Source organism: Phocoena phocoena, chromosome 3 (assembly GCF_963924675.1).
Source record: "Phocoena phocoena chromosome 3, mPhoPho1.1, whole genome shotgun sequence".
Classification (NCBI taxonomy): domain Eukaryota; kingdom Metazoa; phylum Chordata; class Mammalia; order Artiodactyla; family Phocoenidae; genus Phocoena; species Phocoena phocoena.
The window spans coordinates 89,256,956-89,276,753 of record NC_089221.1 but is presented as its reverse complement, the minus strand read 5'-3'; the positions used below and the strand labels follow the sequence as shown (position 1 = coordinate 89,276,753).

The 19,798-nt window shown below is 36.0% G+C and overlaps 1 protein-coding gene across 2 annotated transcripts in view; it reads right to left on the bottom strand.

Annotated features, from left to right (window-relative positions):
• The window catches only part of FER (FER tyrosine kinase), a 477,172-nt gene that overhangs the window by 418,274 nt on the left and 39,100 nt on the right, over positions 1 to 19,798 (bottom strand). Inside the window, exon 3 of one of the 2 annotated variants that reach the window (XM_065874932.1) lies at positions 15,716 to 15,983. In XM_065874932.1, coding sequence (XP_065731004.1) covers positions 15,716 to 15,922 — 207 coding nt within the window. In that variant the 5' untranslated portion in view covers positions 15,923 to 15,983. Of the gene's footprint in view, positions 1 to 15,715; positions 15,984 to 19,798 lie in introns of those variants that run through there. The other variant, XM_065874931.1, reaches the window with a different exon arrangement.

Sequence of the window (19,798 nt, the reverse complement as noted above, 5' to 3'; positions counted from 1 at the left end):
CTGTCCAGTTCCTAGGAGCTGTGCCTCTGCAGCCAGGAAGCTGGTGTTGTGTGTGCTGCATACCCTAATGCTACCAGGTTCTCTTGGGTTGCAGGCTCAGACTCTGTCGCCAGGGGTCTGAGATTACAGTACTGCCTTCAGTGTTCCCTCTATGCCTCCTCTATATGTTCTAAGACACCCATACTTTAGATGTACAGATATGTGGAATTCTCCAGCATCCTAGTGCTTTGGACAGAGGCACATTTGTTGAGTTATGGATTTTACTGGTTGTAGATTAAAATGGAGAGACAAAGGAAGTACCTCATGCTGACATGATAATTTCTTAATTGGATTACTTGTTTTTTTGCTCTTCAGTAAAATGAGTTCCTTACATTTTAGATATTAATTCCTTATGAAATAGATTTTTGCAAATATTTTCTCCCATTCTGTAGGTTGCCTATTCATTGTGCTGATAGTTTCTTGCTGTACAGAAGCTTTTTGTTAATGCTTTTGCTGCTTATTTATTTTTGCTTTTGTTGCTTGAGCTTTTGGTGTCATATCCAAAAAATTGTTGCTAAGAACAATGTCAAGGAAGTTTTTTTCCCTATGTTTTCTTCTAGTAGCTTTGCAGTGTCAGGCTTACATTTAAGTTTTTAATCCATTTCCAGTTAATTTTTGTGAGTGGTGTAAGACAGGGGTCCAATTTCATCCTTTTGCATAGAAATATTCAGTTTTCCCAACATCAGTTATTAAAAAGACTATTCTTGGCTCCCTTGTTAAATCTTAGGTGACCATATACTCAAGGGTTTATTTCTGGGATCTCAGTTCTGTTCCATAGGTCCATGTGTCTGCTTTTATGCTAGTACCATACTGTTTTGATTACTATAGCTTTATAATAAAATTTTAAATCAGCAATTGTATCTAGCTTTGTTCTACCTTCTCAGAATTATTTTGGCTATTTGGGTCTTAGTGGTTCCATATGAATTTTAGGATTGTTTTTCTATTTCTGTGAAAAATGCCATTGAAATTTTGAGAGGGACTGCACTGTATCTATAGATGGCTTTGGGTAGTAAGGACATGTTAGCAATACTAATTCTTCCATTCCATCAGCACAGAATGTCTTTCCATTGATTTGTGTCTTCTTCAGTTTCTTTCATCAATTTCTTATAATTTTCAGTGTACAGGTCTTCCTCTTTTTGGTTAAATTTTTTCCTAAGGATTTTAATTTTATTACGCTATTGTACATGGAATTATTGTCTTTCTTTTTCACATAGTTCATTAGTGTAGAGAAACAAAACTGATTTTTGTACATTGATTTTTTTTTAATCCTGCAGCTTTACCAAATTCATCTATTAGTTTCTTGGTAGTAGTTTTATTATTTTCTATATACAGTAAGTCCCCTACATATGAACAAGTTCCATTCCAAGAGTGCATTTGTAAGTCCAATTTGTTCATAAGTCCAACAAAGTTAGCCTAAGTACCCAACTAACAAAATCAGCTATACAGTGCTGTACTGTAATGGGCTTATAATACTTTTCACACAAATAATACATAAAAAACAAACAAACACACAAAATAAAGAAAACATTTTTAATCTTACAGTACAGTACTTTGAAAAGTAGTACAGTACAACAGCTGGCATACAGGGGCTGGCATCGAGTGAACAGGTAAGAAGAGTTACTGACTGGAGGAGGGAGAGGAGGCGGGAGATGGTAGAGCTGAAGGATGGTCAGCAATAGGAGACAGAGGGCAAGCTGCAACTTCACTCATGCCTGACGTTAATGGCACAGGTTCTGGTTCCTTTCTGGATTCAATTCTATCTACCCTCTTGAAAAAATGATCCAGTGATGTCTGCGTAGTAGCTCTTCTTTTCTCGTCATAGATGACACGGTAGCCCTGGATTGCATTCTGAACAACTATTGCAACCTTTGTGTACCATTCTATGTTCAGGTTCTGTGCCTCAAAAACAGTGCCTCCTCAAAAAAAGAAAATCCCTTTGCCATTTCCTGCATTGTGAATCTCTTCGATTCTTCAGTTACTTCTTCTTCCTCTTGTTGCTCCACTCTCTCAATTATTTCCACTTTTGTTTCCATCGTTATCACTTGGCACTTCTTAGCAGTACCAGCTACATCACTGCTGCTTTTACGCTGGCTTCCGGACATCCTGGGCTTGAAATAAAGATACTGTACTACTTTACTACTCTATTCAGTACTGTACAGTAAAGTACACAAATGCACAACCACTTGCAGAGATGCACACATGTGACAATGTACATCAGACACGTGAACTAACTTAACATGATTGGACATGTGAACACACATTCACATCTTTAAAAGTTCACAACTTGAAGGTTCGTATGTAGGGGACTTACTGTATGATATTATGTCCTCCACAAAGAGAGACAACTTGACTTCTTCCTTTCCCATTTGGATGCCTTTTATTTCTGACAGGTGTAATTTTAGATGAATAAAGCAACACAAAGTAAAATTCACCTTTAGCATAGAATAAAACAAGTCCTCAAACTAAAATAGCTGTTAAAATATGAAAAGATGTTTAATTTCACTCACAATTAGAGAAATATAAATTAAAGCTATACTAGGTATCATTTCTACCTATCATATTAATAAAAATTCATAAGTTTGACAACATACTCTCTTGCCCAGATTAAGTAGAAACTGGTAGTTTCATATATTCCCAGTAGATATACAAAATGGTACAAAAGCTATAAAGGAAATTTATATTTATATTGACAATATATAGCAACACTACATAGACATTTACACTTTGACCTAGAAACCCCATCTCCAGGAATGTACCTTAAAGATATTCATAAAGATACAAAAACACATCTGTAACAAAGTTATTCACTGCAGCAATACTTGTGACTGCAAAATACTGTGAGACATAATATCCCAACAGAGTAACTTGGTTGAATATCTAAATATTCTCACTACCAAAAGGAACCAAGATCCCTCGGGGAAAGGGTTTCTTGAAGGACTGGAAAAGGAACATTCACAAGATGAGCCTGGGGCTTCCCTGGTGGCCCAGTGGTTGAGAGTCCGCCTGCCGATGCAGGGGACACGGGTTCGTGCCCCGGTCTGGGAAGATCCCACATGCCGCGGAGCAGCTGGGCCCGTGAGCCATGGCTGCTGAGCCTGCGCGTCCGGAGTCTGTGCTCCGCAACGGGAGAGGCCACAACAGTGAGAGGCCCGTGTACCACAAAAAAAAAAAAAAAAAAAAAAAAAAAAAAAAAAAAAACTAAACCATGCCCTCAGGATTAAAGGCAGAATGTACACACTTCAAAAATAACTTTAAGTAAAAAAGAAAAACTACCAAAGCACAAAGTGTGACTTCTCACATACATGTTCCAGATTAAAGAAACTGAAGAAACCTAACAACTAAATGAAATAAGTGATTATCTATTAGATCCTGAATGAGGATGAAAAAAAAATTTTTCCAAAAGGGACATTATTGGAACAGTTGACAAAAGCTGGATATGTAATATATTTTTAATAATAGCATGGTAACAATGGTAAATTTCCCAAATTTGATCATTACGTTGTGGATATCTTCTTAGAAAATACATGCTTAAATGTTTAAGAATAAAGAGACACGATGTCTTCAACTAACTTACAAATCATTCTCCCCAAAAATTATATATATAAAACACAAATTATATTGAGAGGGAAAGGAAACCACAGAGCAAATATGGCAAAATGTTAACAATTAATAAGTACATAGAGTTCTGTTCTATTCTTGAAACTGCTGCACATGTTAATTTTTTTTAAGTAAAGACATAAAAATCACTAGTTGCAAGATTTCTGCTTCCATCAAGATAGAGAAACAGGCATAAATTTATTCTCCTGCATAAAATAACAAAAAACTGGACAAAAATATAAGATAGCATTCAAGCCACTGGACATCAGGCAAGGAAGGACAGTGAACCCTGGGAGACTATAAATAAATGAACTGAACGCTAAGATTATCCCAGCTTACTTAATGGAGAAAATGTCCAGGATATGGTCCAGGGAAGAAGAGCCAAGCAGAACTCAGTCATCTCTGCAAGTTAAAGAGACTGTACAGAGCACACAGACACCAACATAGTCAGAGTACTGGTGCAGAGACAAGGACAGAGTACTAGAGAGAAGAGAGCTGCACAAAGAGAAAACTCAAGAGACCTGCAAAGACTCACCCAAAATCTTACTTAGCTAAGATTTTTTTAGCTAAGTACTGATTAGCTCAGGGCATGAGGAAACTACTCTATGCCGTGGAAATAACCCACCAATAAGGATTACAGGAAACACTGTCTAGAGCTCACATAGTATCACGGAATTGTACCAGGTCCCAACAGCCAGAGTTTAAAACCTCATAATATGGGGAGCATCCTTTGGATAATGAGAATGATCTTGTCTCAGTAGAGGAGATAAATTTACCCTAGACTATACATACTGCTGGTCCACCTAACAAATGTATAAAACAAGAGACAAAAAGATCAAGCTGTGTCCAAGTAACTTAATCATATCCCAAAGCTCAAGAATAGTTAAAGAAAGGTAAAAATATTCAGTACCTAAAAATGTAAAATTCATAATGCCTGGCATCAAGAGCATGCAGTTGCAGGAGAATACAACCCAAAATGAGCAGAAAACTCAGGCAGTCAAAGCTGGCCCAGAAGTAACACCAAGGATAGAAGACAGGGAGAATAAAAGAGTCACTATGACAGTATTCCATATGTTCATGAAACTAAAAGAAAGAATAAATATATTAAGTAGAGAAATGGAAAATATTTTAAAAGATTCAAATTGAACTATTACAATGATTCACTTATGACTTGCTCATTTTCAACATGGAAATGGCTCAGCTACTTGGTTTCTGTTTCCTTCTCTCCAATTCCTCCCTCCTAAGTACAGGTGTGGGGCAAAAGGAAGATCTGAGTTTTGGCAGGTATGAAAAGATAAAAGGATTGGCATACACTGGCATGTTTAACTTGAAATACTGGTGAGACAGGAAGTGACATTGCCAGAGGAAGAAGAAAGGAGAAGGAAGTGATACTGTTGGAATAGGAGAGGTCAGGGATAGAGTTAACTCACTGATAGGCTTATTAAAGAGCAAGGAGGGGCAGGGTCCAACAAAGCAGCATAGGAAGACCCTGAACTCACCTCCTCCCACGACACACCAAATCTACAACTACATAAGTAATAATTCCAGGTAAAAAGAACTGTAAACTAGCTGAACGGCACCCTCCACAATAAGGGATAAAGGGACCACAGCAAGATGGGTAGTAGAGGCAGAGATGCAGTGACTCTAAAACCCTATCCCCCAGTGCAGTGACACACAGCAGGGAGGCATCTCACTAGTCCAGAGCCTCTTTTTAAGGATCAAAGGGTTTGTGCCCCACACTGGGCACCCCAACCCTTGGGACCTGCACCAGAGAGACAAGGCCCCAAAACATCTGGCTTTAGAAACCAATGGGGCTTACATCCAGGGGGCCCAGGGGGCTGCGCGAATCTTAGATACTCCTGTTGAGGGACTCGTGTGGATTCACTGGTTCCAGGAACAAGCAAAAAGGCAAGTTTGAAAAGTGACTGGATTATGTATAAAGGAGATTTGGTTGTTAACCTTAAAGCATCTGCTGGAGGGACAGGGATTAACTGGGATTTTCGTCATGGGTGGTGCCACTGAAGAGTACCATTTTTGCACTCTCCCTCCACCCTGTTATTGCAAGTGGGCAGGCACACAACCTCTCTAAAGTCAAGTGTCAATCACACCCAAAATGCTCATCCCAGGCCTCCCTAAAGCGGAAGGCATGCCCCATTCCCAACACTTTCCTCCAATATTGTGAAAACTGCAGGAGTGCCTCTCCCCCAGCACTCTTTCCTGGCCTCTCTAATGCTGAGGGCACACACCCTGCCCGCAATAATCGCACAGTCTCACTAAAGCACAGTCTACACAGGGGACTCCTCTTGATTGCCAGGCTCTGGTGGCCAGAAGGGCTTGTGCTCCTGGCCCCATGGGACCTTAAGAATCAGAAAGATAGTTCTGGGCAGAATACCACACCCACAACACTACATAAACAGCAGACTGAAACATCCCTGATCCGCACATGAAAAAGGTCCCTTAATTGTCCTGGAGCTTCAACCTGAGGGGCAGGCTTCAGGTTTGCAATACATCTAAAGGCTACATAGGTGCTCTTTGGGAATGCAGGCAAGGAGACACCACCTGTGCACCCTGTCTTGGCCTCACCACAGCATGCTGGTACCTCCCAGAAAGAAGCTTAAACACTCATCTGAAACCCCAATTGTTCCAACTGCTGCCTAGGGGACATATCTGGACCTCAGTTTGGAGGCTGGCAGGGTATACAATTGTCATCGCATAGGACTTTATATATCTATCTGTATACTTCAAAAGCTATTGTCTAAGAAACAGGCTTCCAATCAGCCTGAATCTAGGCTGACTAGGATCACTCCCTTTAGAACACTGACAGGTCTTGGCACACCCTCAATAAGCAAGACCTACCAAGAATAAATCAGACTAGTTAGACAATCACATAGGTTCCAGAGACAACCAAGAGCTAGAGCAAGGTTGAATAAGAGCCATCTCTTACATAAGGCCTAGTTCTTCAAGACTGGGAGAGGTAGCTATTTTGCCTAATACACAGAAACAATTACACAGAGTCAAGCAAAAGATAAAAACAGAGGAATATGTTCCAAACAAAAGAATAAGATGAAACCTCAGAAAAAGACCTTAATAAAACAGAGATAAGTAATATGCCTGATATAGAGTTAAAGGAGATGCTCACTGAACTCAAAAGAAGAATGGATGAACACTCTCACTGTATTATATCAAATAGACAGAAAATATTTTAAAAAACTAAACAGATGTCACAGAACTGAAGAACACAATAACTGAACTGAAAAATATACTAAAGGGGTTCAACAGCTGACTAGCTAAAGTAAAACAACTAAACAGCAACCTGGTAGATAGGGCAGAGGAACTCACTCAAACAATCAACAAAAAGAAAACAAGAATTTTAAAAAGTAAAGGTAACTTAAGAGACATACAAGACTACACCAAGCAGAATAACATTCACATTATAGGGGGCCCCAGAAGGAGAAGAGAGAAAGGGGCAGAAAACTCATTTGAAAAAATAATGGCCATAAATTCCCCTAACCTGGGGAAGGAAACATTCAGGTCCAGGAAGCACAGAAAATGCCAAATAAGATGAACAGCAAGATAAATTATAATTAAAACGTAAGAAGTTAAAGACAGAATCTTAAAAGCAACTTGTCACATAAACAGGAATCTCCATAAGACTATCTGCTGATTTTTCAGCAGAAACTCTGTAAGCCAGAAGGGAGATATTTAAAGTGATGAAAGGGAAAAACCTACAACCAAGAACACTCTACCTGACAAGGCTATCATTCAGAACTGAAGGAGAGATTAAAGTGTTTTCTAAATAAGCAAAAGGTAAAGGAGTTCATCACCACTTAACCAACTTCATGAGAAAAGTAAATGGGTCTTCTTTAAGCTGAAACAAAAGGGTGCTAACTTATAACAGAAAAATATATGAGAGTAAAAATCTCACTGCTAAAAGCAAATATATGGTAAGGGTAGTGGGTTAATCACATAGGAAGTAATTAGAAGGTTAAAAGATAAAGTAGTAAAATTAATTGAAACTACAATAATTAGTTAAAGAATACACAAAATAAAAAGACGTACAATATGACATCAAAAACATAAAACATGACTGAGCAGAATAAAAATGTAAAGTTTTTAGAATGTGTTCAAATGCAAGTTGCTACCAACTTAAAATAGACTGCTATATATATAGATCGTTATGTGTGAACCTCATGGTAACCACAAAGCAAAATGTACAGCAGACACACAAAAGATAATGAGAATGGAATCTAAACATAACACTAAAGAAATTCATCAAACCACAAGGGAAGAAAGCAAGAGATGAAAAAAGGAATAGAGAGAAGCTGCAAAAACATCCAGAAAACAATCAACAAAATGGCAACAAGTACATACCTATCAATATTTACTTTCAATGCAAATGGACTAAATTATCCAATCAAAACACACAGAGTAGGTGAACAGATAAGAAAAATAAATTTAAAAAAATAAAAGAATAATTTATATGTTACCAAGAAGAGACTTACTTCGGTTTTAAAAACACACAGACTGAAAGCAAAGGGATGGAAAAAGATATTCCATGCAAATGGAAATGAAAAGAAAGCTGGTATACTTATACTCACATTAGACAAAACAGACTTTAAAACAAAGAACATAATAAAAGACAAAGAAAGGCAGTACATAATATAAAGCAGTACATAATATATATACATAATATAAAGCAGTACAATTCAACAAGAGGATATGACATTTGTAAATATTTACACACCTAACAAAGGAAAATCTAAATATATAAGACAACTATTAACAGGCCTAAAGGGAAAATCTGACAGCAATACAATAATTGTTGGAGATTTTAACCACATTTACATCAATGGATAGATCATCTACATAGAAAATCAATAAGGAAACATCAGCCGTAAATGAAACATCAGACCTGATGGACTTAACAGAAATATATAGAACATTCCACCCAAAAGCAGCAGAATACACATTCTTCTCAAGGGCACATGGAGCATTCTCAAGGATAGGCCATATGTTAGACCACAAAACAAGTCGCAATAAATTTAAGAAGACTGAAATAATATCAAGAAATTCCTATGAAAATTCCAATGGCATTCTGCACAGACCTAGAATAAATAATTCTAAAATTTGTATGGGACCAAAGTCCCCAAGAAAAGGAGGGAGGGAGGGACGGACGGAAGGAAGGGAGGGAAGGAAGGACAGAAAGAAGGAAGGAATGAACAAAGCTGTAGGTATCATGCTCCCTGATTTCAAACTATACTATAAAGCAATTGTAATCAAAATAGTATGGCATTGGCATAAGACACATAGATCAACAGAATAGAGAGCCCAGAAAGAAACCCACACATATATGGTCAATTAATTTACAACAAAGGAGGCAAAAATATACAATGGGAAAAGGCAGTCTCTTCAATAAATGGTGTTGGGAAAACCCAACATCCACATGCAAGAGAATAAAACTGGATGACTATCTTACACCACACACAAAAATCAACTCAAAATTGATTAAAGACTTGAATGTAAGATCAGAAACCATAGAACTCCTAGAAGAAAACATAGGCAGTAAGCTCCTTGACATCACTCTTAGAGATATTTTTTGGATCTGATTCAAACGCAATGGCAACAAAAGCAAAAATAAACAATTGGGACTACATCAAACTAAAAAGCTTCAGTACAGCAAAGGAAACAATCAAAAAAACAAAAAGTCAACCTCTAGAATAGGATAAGATATTTGCAAATCATAGATCCAATAACGGGCTAATATCCAAAACACATAAAGAACTCATACAGCTAAACAACAACAACAAAATCCAATTTAAAAACAGGTAGAGGATATGAATAGACATTTTTCCAAAGAAGACATATGGGTGGCCAACAGGTAGGTAAAAAGATGCTCAAGATCAACAGCTATTAGGGAAATGCAAATCAAAACCACAATGAGATATTACCACATATCTGTCAGAATGGCTATTGTCAAAAAGACAAGAAATAACAAGTACTGGAGAATTTATAGAGAAAACAGAACCCTCACACACTGTGGGTGAGAATGTAATTTAGGGCAGCTACTATGTAAAACAATATGGGGGCTTCCCTGGTGGCGCAGTGGTTGAGAGTCCGCCTGCCAATGCAGGGGACACGGGTTCGTGCCCCAGTCCGGGAGGATACCACATGCCGCGGAACGGCTAGGCCCGTGAGCCATGGCCGCTGAGCCTGCGCATCCGGAGCCTGTGCTCCGCAACGGGAGAGGCCACAACAGTGAGAGGCCCATGTACGGCAAAAAAAAAAAAGAAAAAAAAAACTGATCAAACTGCAGGGAGAAACAGACTTATTCACAATTATAATCAGAGATTTCAACACCATTCTCAATAGCTGATAGAACAGGTGGACAAAAATGAGTAAAGAGGGACTTCCCTGGTGGCCCAGAGGTTAAGAATCCACCTTCCAATGCAAGTGACGCGGTTCGATCCCTTGTCGGGGAACTAAGATCCCACATGCTGTGGGGCAACTAAGCCCATGTACTGCAACTACTGAGCCCACATGCTCTAGAGCCTGCACACCACAACTACTGAGACTGCGCACCACAACTACTGAGCCCATGCACTCTGGAGCCCATGCACCACAACTAGAGAGAAGTCCACGCACCGCAATGAAGAGCCTGCACACCGCAATGAAAGACCCCATGTGCCACAACAAAGATCCCATGTGCCACACCTAAGATCCGACGCAGCCAAATAATTTTTTTTTAAATGTGTAACCATATTCTTTAAAATAAAAAAAACAATGAGTAAAGAAATAAAAGACTTGAACACTACTTTCAACCATCTTGACCTAATTGTCATTTATAAGAACACTGCAAACAACAACAGCAGAGTATAAACTGCACATGAAAGAGTTACCAAGACAGACCATACTCTGGGCCATGAAACAAGTATCCATAAATTTAAAAGGATTCAAGTCATATAAAATAGGTCTTTGAAAACAATGGAACTCAATTTGAAATCAGTAACAAAAATATCTCTAGAAAAAAACCCAAAAAACCAACTACTTGGAAATTATATAAGAGACATTGAAAGAATACATGTGTCAAAGAAGGAATCAAAAGTGAAATTAAAATGTATTCTGAACTGAAAAAAATGAAAATAACCATATGAGAATTTTCTGGGTTACAGCTGAAACAGTACTCAGAAAAAATTAAGAACACTATAAGGATGTATGTATTACAGAAGAAGAATAGTCTTAAATCAGTGATCTCAACTTCTACTTTATTAATCCAGGGGAGAAAAAGAGCAAATGAAACACAAATTAAATGGGGGAAAAAATTAATAGATTTCAGAGCAGAAATCAATGCAATAGAAAACAGAATATCAATATACAATGAATGAAATCAAAAGTTGGTTCTCATATAACATCAGTAAAATTGAGAAACCTCTAGCCAGTCCAATCAAGAAAAAAAAAAAAGAAGACACAAACTATCAATATCAGGAATGAGAGAGATAAGACTACTACAGATTCTCCAAATATTAAAAAGACAATAAGGCAAAATAATAAACAACACTAAAAAAAATTGACAACTTAGGCAAAAATAAACAAATTCCTTATAGTTCACTGAAGAAGAAAAGGATCATATGAATAGGCCTTTACTTTAAAAATTAAATTTATAACCAAAAACCTTCTCCCAAAGAAAACTCTAGGCCAAGATGACTTCACTAGTGAATTCTATCACACACCTAAGTAAGAAATAAAACCAATTCTACATAAACTTCTCCAGAAAATTGAAGAAAATACTTCCCACTTGTGAAGCCAGCCTTATTACTCTGCTACCAAAACCAGACAGTATTACAGGAAAAGGAACTGTAGATCTATATCCCTCAGCAACACTGATACAAAAATTCTCCAAAAAAAATTTCTTAGCAAATTGAATCCAATGACATAAAAACAAGGATAATACAAAAAGATGAAGTGGGAAGGGTTTTTTTTTGTTTTTGTTTTTGTTTTGCGGTATGCGGGCCTCTCACTGTTGTGGCCTCTCCCGTTGTGGAGCACAGGCTCCGGACGCGCAGGCTCAGTGGCCATGGCTCACGGTCCCAGCCGCTCTGTGGCATGTGGGATCCTCCCGGACCGGGGCAGGAACCCGTGTCCCCTGCATCGGCAGGCGGACTCTCAACCACTGCGCCACCAGGGAAGCCCTTTTTTTTTTTTAACAATATTCAAATGTTTGAAACATCTGAAAATCAATCAATACATTTCAACATATTATCAAACTGAAAAGAAAAAACAATACAATCACCTAAGCAGAAGACAAACCACTTGACAAAATCCAACAACAATTAATGAAAAAGCTCTCAGCTAGGCAGGAACAGAAGGGAATTTCTATAAGCTTATAGAAGATATCTAAAAAAACTCAAAATTAACATCATACTTAATAGTGAAAGACTAAACGCTTTTCCCCTATGACGGAGAACAAGACATAGATGTCTGCTATCAATACTTCTATTAAACTCTGCACCAGAGGTTTTAGCTATTGCAAGAAGGCCACAAAAATAAACAAAAGACATCCAAATTGGAAATGAAGAACTAAAATTCTCTTTGTTTGCAGATAATATAATCATCTGTGTAGAAGATTCAATGGACTCTACAAGACAACTGCAAATAAGTACGTTTTGCAAAGTTTAGGTTATGAGATTAACATACATAATAACAATGAACAGTGGAAAACTGAAAATTAGGAAAAATACTATTTATAAGAACATAAAAAATATGAAATACACATAAACCCAAAAGACCTATACACTTAAAACTATTGATATAAGTTTAATTAGGAAAATTAAAGAAGATATACACCATGTTTATGGATTAGAACTCCAATACTGTTAAGATATACATTTTCCCCAAATTTACCTATATACTCAATGTATTTCAATCAAAAATCAGTAGCCTTTTTTATAGAACTTGATGAGCTAATTCTAAAATTCATATGGAAATGCACAGGAACTAAAGTAGCCAAAACAATTTTGGAAAGAAAAAAAAAGCACAAAGAGAAATTACACTATCTAACTTTGAGATTACTATAAAGCAACAATAATCAGAATAATGTGATGCATTTTCAGAGTTAAGAGGAAAAGCTGACATACTCCTTGTTTTTCTTTGGGTTTCCAACCATTGTTCAACTGTTAATCTCTCAACACTTCCTCTCTGAAAGGCAATACTACCAATTAAACCACTTCCTCTCAATCTATCACCTTTTCCTATCCCCTTTTCCCATCCCCCTAAATTCTCTTGCCCTCTTTATCTTAGCATTTGTCTCCATCTATCCCTCACCAAAATACCTGACACTTCAGTATACACATTGATGACTCCTTCTCTGTCCTGACCTCATAAATCCTTAATCTTCTTACCTGTTAATACTATTTCTTGTTCCTTTCACTACCTTACTTTTTTTTTTTTAAGATTTTTTTAATGTGGAGCATTTTTAAAGTCTTTATTGAATTTGTTACAATATTGCTTCTCTTTTATGTTTTGGCTTTTTGGCTGCAAGGCATGTGGGATCTTAGCTCCCCAACGAGGGACCAAACCCACACCACATGCACTGGAAGGGAAGTCTTAACCACTGGACCTCCAAGGGAAGTCCCATACTTTTCTAACAGTATAATTTCAGTTAAACATAGTAAATAAAACACATGGCTATTTTTCACTCCTTTCCAAAACCTTACCAAAATATAATATAGTTACTTAAAATATAAATTCGCAATAACAAAGAAGATAGAAAAGGCAACAATCACAGATAAGACTTGCCAACAAAATGTTAGAAAATGTAAGTGGTAACTCATTAGCATATCAGGAAAAGTTGGAACTTAAGTGTACGGAGGGGAGGTCAAGAAGAAAAGGCCACATGGTGGGAGGGGGAATTGGAGGAAAATGATCAAAAGGTACAAACTTCCAGTTATAAGATAAATAAGTACTAGGGATATAATGTATAGCATGATGACTATAGTTAACAATGGTGTATGATAGAGTTGTTAAGTGAGTGCTTTCTAAGAGTTTTTATCAAAAAGAGAAATTTATTTCTTTTCTTTTTATTATTTGGATATCAGCTAAATCTACTGTGGTAATCATTTCACAACATAACATAAATCAAGCCATCATGCTGGACTTCCCTGGTGGTGCAGTGGTTAAGAATCTGCCTGCCAATGCAGGGGATATGGGTTCGATCCCTGATCCGGGAAGATCCCACATGCTGGGAAGCAACTAAGCCCATGTACCACAACTACTGAGGCTGCGCTCTAGAGCCTGTGAGCCACAACTACTGAACACATGTGCCACAACTACTGAACCCATGTGCCACAACTACTGAACCCATGTGCCACAACTACTGAAGCCCGCCCACCTAGAGCCCGTGCTCCGCAACAAGAGAAGCCACGACAATGAGAAGCCCACACACCACAATGAAGAGTAGCGCCCATTTGCCGCAACTAAAGAAAGCCCGCGTGCAGCAATGAAGACCCACTGCAGCCAGAAATAAATAAATAAATAAATTTAATAAAAATAAAAGAATGAGGAAGCCCTTTTTAAAAAAAAAAATCATGCTATACACCTTAAACCTATACAGTGATGTATGTCAATTATATCTCAATGAAACTGGGGGGAGAAAAAGAAGAAAAGACCAGTTTATAGGGTCAGATAACTCCAATAAAGCTCAGGGACTAGAGAAATCTAAATGAAGAAAAAGGAGAGGGCACCGAAACAGAAGGATTGATTCAGTCTATATAAGGAATAGCCAGAATTCTAGTTCCTATTGCTCAGCCCACAGACATGCAACTATTCTTCCCCCAGTGCAGAAGAAAACAAGAGGAAAAAATTAACCAGAGAGCTTTTGGACTCAGAGACACCAGGCAGCTTACCAAAAACAGGAGGATTAACTAAAATATGACTCTTCGAACACTCAATCTACTTTCCCTATCTATTCCTATAACATAACAGAGTAGTCAAACAAAATACAGGACACCAGTTAAATTTGAATTTCAGATAAAAAATAAATAATTTTTAGTGTATGCATTTCTCAAATATTGTACGCAAATTTAACTGGTGTTCTATATTTTAATTTGCTACATCTGGCAACCCTACCTTCAGACTAGAGACTAGAGAATGGTTCTTTGGGGAATCTCACTGGCCCAGAAAAGGATGTTAAAGATATGAACATTAGGAGTTCTCAGCAACATCACAGATCTTTACCTGATCACACATACCACATACACACATTCCCCATAAGAAACAGAGTTTCTTCTACAATTTACTCAAATCCTAAGACCCATGAGTGCAAGAAACACACTAATTTTTTTAACTTTCCAAGTAAGGTAAAAAAAAATTTTAACTTTGAATAAATATAGTGAAGTGTGAAGTAACACAATGAAAATAAACAGAGCGAAAATCCAAAACTATTAAGGTGTGTAATATTTCATATTTTATGCCGTCAAAGGACAATTAGCAGTGCAATTTTGGCCTTTATTATTATAGTCCTTATTTTAAAATTTTATACTTTATAATCTTGGAGCTAAAAAACCATATTTTTTATCCAAAGGATTTTTATGCGTGATTAAATCATCAATATATTAGTATTTTAGTAATGAAATGACAGCAGAGAACACCTACATGTTAAAATACTCCATGTGATTCACTATACAAATGATTCACAGAAGAATGCAGGGAAGGTGGGTTATAATGAAAGTTTGTGTCAAAAGAAGAAAACAGCAGGGCTCAAGGAACCCAAGGAGGTAGGGTAATAAAGAAAACGAAATTTGTAAGAAGGGTTCTCAAACCTAACTAATCATTAGAATAATCTGGACATCTATTGGAAAAAAAGATTTCCAAGTTCAAAAATTTCAGACCTACTGACTCAGAATATCAGGAACTGGGCCCAAATTTTACAATTTTTGAAACTTTCCCCATGAGATTCTGATAATCAGCAAGATTTTGGAAGATTTTAGAATGCTGACTTAGGTACGCTTATTCAATAGTATGATCTATTTGCCTTAAGGACAACTATGATGCTATAGACAATAAATGATGAAATCATTCTTCTTACCTTGGATACATTGCTGACATAATTCATTTGGATAGTACTTTCCTTATCAACTTGATTACAAAGGTTCTGTAAAGTAGATGCATATTCTTTATCACTTTTTATTCTCAGGGCCATAAATTTCTTCACTGTTTCCAGTAACCGTAATTCCCAGTCTTGCAATTTTAACACAGCTTCATGTGAATTCTTCAGGTCACTCCCAAACCCCATTTTTGTAAGGCACTGTCTTATCCTCCACGCTGCACAATTGAGCCGTCTAATCAGCACATATCTGTGTATGTAAACAGAAGAAAAGAATCTTAAATCAAAAGGAAATTAGTCTTCAAAGCAAAGTTATGGCCCATTCTTTTTAGAGTAAAAAAAAAAAAAAATCACTATAACTGAATGCTTTCCCCAAAAAATCAGGAACAAGATGAGAATGTCCAATCTCACCACTTCTATTCAACACTGTAATGGAGGTTCCAGTCAGTACAATGAAATAAGTGAAATAATTTCCAATGAATTTGGAATGGAAGAAGTAAAACTATATTTATTTGCAGATGACATGACGTATATAGAAAATCCTAAGAAATACAATTTTTAAAGTATTAGAACTAATAAATGAGCTCAGTAAGATTACAGGGTACAAGATAAATATACAAATATCAACTGTATTTCTATATATTAGCAATGATCAATCTGAAAACAAAATTAAAAAACAATTCCAAAACAATTCCATTTACAACAGCATCAAAAAGAATAAAATATTTAGGAATAAATTTTACAAAATAAATACAAAATTTACTCTTAAAATTATAAAATATTTTTGAAAAAAATTAAAGATGACCTAAATAAATGGAAAGACAGATGTTAATGGATCCAAAAGACTTAATATTAAGAAAGCAACTGCCCAACTTGTTCTACAAACTTAACTCAATCCATATGAAAATCTAAGCTAGCTTTTTTTTTTTTTTGCAGAAATTGACAAGCTAATCTTAAAACTTACAAAGAAATGCAAGGAAGCCAGAAAAACCAAATAAATAAACAAACAAACCAAAACACTCTGAAGAAAAAGAACAAAGCTGGAGGACTCAGACTTCACTGCCATGTCTATTCAATGGAGGAAAAAAGTCTTTTCTACTAAAGATGCTGGGAAAATTGGATTCCACATGCAAAAGAGTTAAGCAGGATGTCTCCTTAGACCATACACAAAAAATTAAATCTAAAGGAATCACAGATCTAAATATCAGAGCTAAAACTATAAAACTCTCAGAAGAAAATATAGTAGTAAATCTTTGTGACCTTGGTCCAGGCAATGGTTTCTAAATATGACACCAAAAGTGCAAGCAACAAAATAAAAATATGTAAATTTGTTTTCATCAAAATTAAAAACTTCTGTACTTTAAAGGCCACCATCAAGTAACTGATAAGACCACAGAATGGGGAAAATATTTACAAATCATATATCTGATCAGGGACTTTTCTCTGGATTATATAAAGAATTCTTACAACTCAATAATAACAAGACAAACCAATTAAAAATGGGCAAAAGATCTGAGTAGACATTTCTCCAAATAAGATTTATAGACGTCCACTAAGCACATGAAAAGATGTTCAATATCATTAGCCATTAGGAAAATACCAATCAAAACCACAATGAGCTACCATTTCACACCACTAAGATGTCCATAATCAAAAAGACAGATAATATCAAGTGTTGGAGACTGTGAAGAAATTAGAAGCATCAGATACTGGTGGTGTAAATGTAAAATGGATAGTTCCTCAAAACTTAAACACAGAGTTATTATATATGACCCAGAAATTCCACTCTTAGGTATGTACCCAAGAGAAATAAAAACATATGCCCACACAAAAACCTGTGCATGAATATTCGAGCAGAATTATTCATAATAGTCACAAAGGGGAACAACCTAAATGTTCATCAACTGATGAATGGATAAATAAAACGATGTATCCACACAATGAAATTGGCAACGGTAATGAATGAAATGTTGAAACAAGCTACAGCATGGATAAACCTTGTAAACATGCTAAGTGAAAGAAGCCAAACACAAAAGACTGACATGCTGTGCTGTCTTCTTATATGAAATGTCCAAAATCTATTTTTAGAGGCATAAATCAAATTGGTATTGACTAGAGCTGGCAAATTTGTGAAGAAATGAGGAGTGACTGCTAACGGGTACTGGATTTCCTTTTGGAGTGAGTAGAGGGCTCTAAAATTGATTGTGGTAATGGTTGCACAACTCTGTGAACAGAATAAAAACCATTAAATTGTACAGTTTAAATGGGTGAATTCTTCAACATGTGAGTTATAGCTCAAAGTTGTTAAAAAAAAATCTCTGCAGTATAACTTATAATCATCTAAAGGTCAGTTATCAGACACCCCAAAGTTATTCCTGCTTGTTTGCTATAAATCCCAAGAACTATGATAGAATTTATTTTCCCCTCCAGTCCCCTAGGATTTCAAGCAGTGAATCTTTTAGGGTCAGTTAGAAGAAATAAAGAAACACATCTTTTATTTTTAAGTCTGGCTCATCATATCAGAAGTCAATTTAATTCAGCTGAAATCCTCTAACCTATACAGAAAAGTAAGAAAAGGTTTCTCTCTCTAAGCTCAGTGATACCATCTAAAGAGATGGTAAAAATGTGTGGGTTTTTCAAATAGAAAACAAATTCCAATATTTTCCCAACTGAAAACTGTCTGGTTTTATGATCGAACAAGTAGAGCAGAAAAAAGGTTGTGGAAAAATGTACTCCATCAAGGTTTCCAAAGTTGCAAGCAGGACACTAAATGGACCTTAACATAAATAAGTCAATAAAAGTAATTGACTTATTCACTTTAATATCAAGTAGGATAATTCCAGTTTATTCACTTTGTAGGTAGTAGCTTTAAAAAATTTACTTTGATATACTGTATCTTTATGGGTCACAAAAAAGAACATTTTTCTGTTATTTTACTTATAGCTCAACTAAGTCTCAGTGAAGATATACTCTAACTCATACCATGTTTTCAATGGAAGAATAAGAAATTTTTTTCCAAAGAAAGGTGAAACATTTCGCTTTTTTTTTTAAAAACTATATCTGAGATTGTGGTTCATTTTATTCTGTAGCTTGGAATAAACATCACTTCTGCTTCTAAATGCATCTAGCTGTGGTCAAAGCTTTGACAATAGTTTTTTTCTCTCATTATTAGGAATTTCAAAAGGATTATGAAGAGCTTAGATGAATAAAAAGGGAAACAATCTGGCAGCTATCTGAGAAACACTCCAGCCCACCCTAAAGGCTTATTTATGTACACCAGTATTCTAGGTCAGGGTGAATATAAAATAATTTAATCAAAACCACAATGAGCTACCATTCCTCCTTGAGGAATCACAAATAATAAAAATTTTTAAAAACAGCTCCATAATTAACTGATTATGTCTAATTATTAAATTCGTAGAGATTATAAATACTTTATGGAATTAAAGGGAATGGTATCCTACGGATAATTTTTCCACAGATGTCAAATGATATACATAAGACTATTCAATTCAGTAGTGTTTGGAATTTTTTTAAAAACTGGAAATATTAATTAAAAGGAACTGACTAGGTAAATTACAATCAAAGCTGCTGCAGTTGCTTGTACTGATAACTGAGAAATCCTAGGGAGTACCATTCAAATCATAGTCTGTGTGAATCTGTTCAGTGTCCAACATTCACAACCATATGTGGTAGATGTGATCATGGCATATTCATTCAGTGGAGTATCATTCAGCCCTAATATAAAAATGAGAAAACTTGTGTATTGATTGGGAAATATCATTAACAATTATTAATAGAAAAAAGTAAGATACAGAACTTGGTATGCTTACATTGTGTAAAAAGGAGGAAGAATAATAAAAATTAAATTTACTTGTTAAGTGCATAAAATATTTCTAGAAGAACACACAGTGGCTGGGACACAGGAATGGGAAGGAGACTCTTCATTATATACTCTTTTGTACGTTTGAATTTTGTTTTAAGTGAACATATTGCTATTACTTATTCAAAAATTAATTAAAGAATTTTTGAAAAGAAAAAATTAATGAAACCTGAAGTAATCCA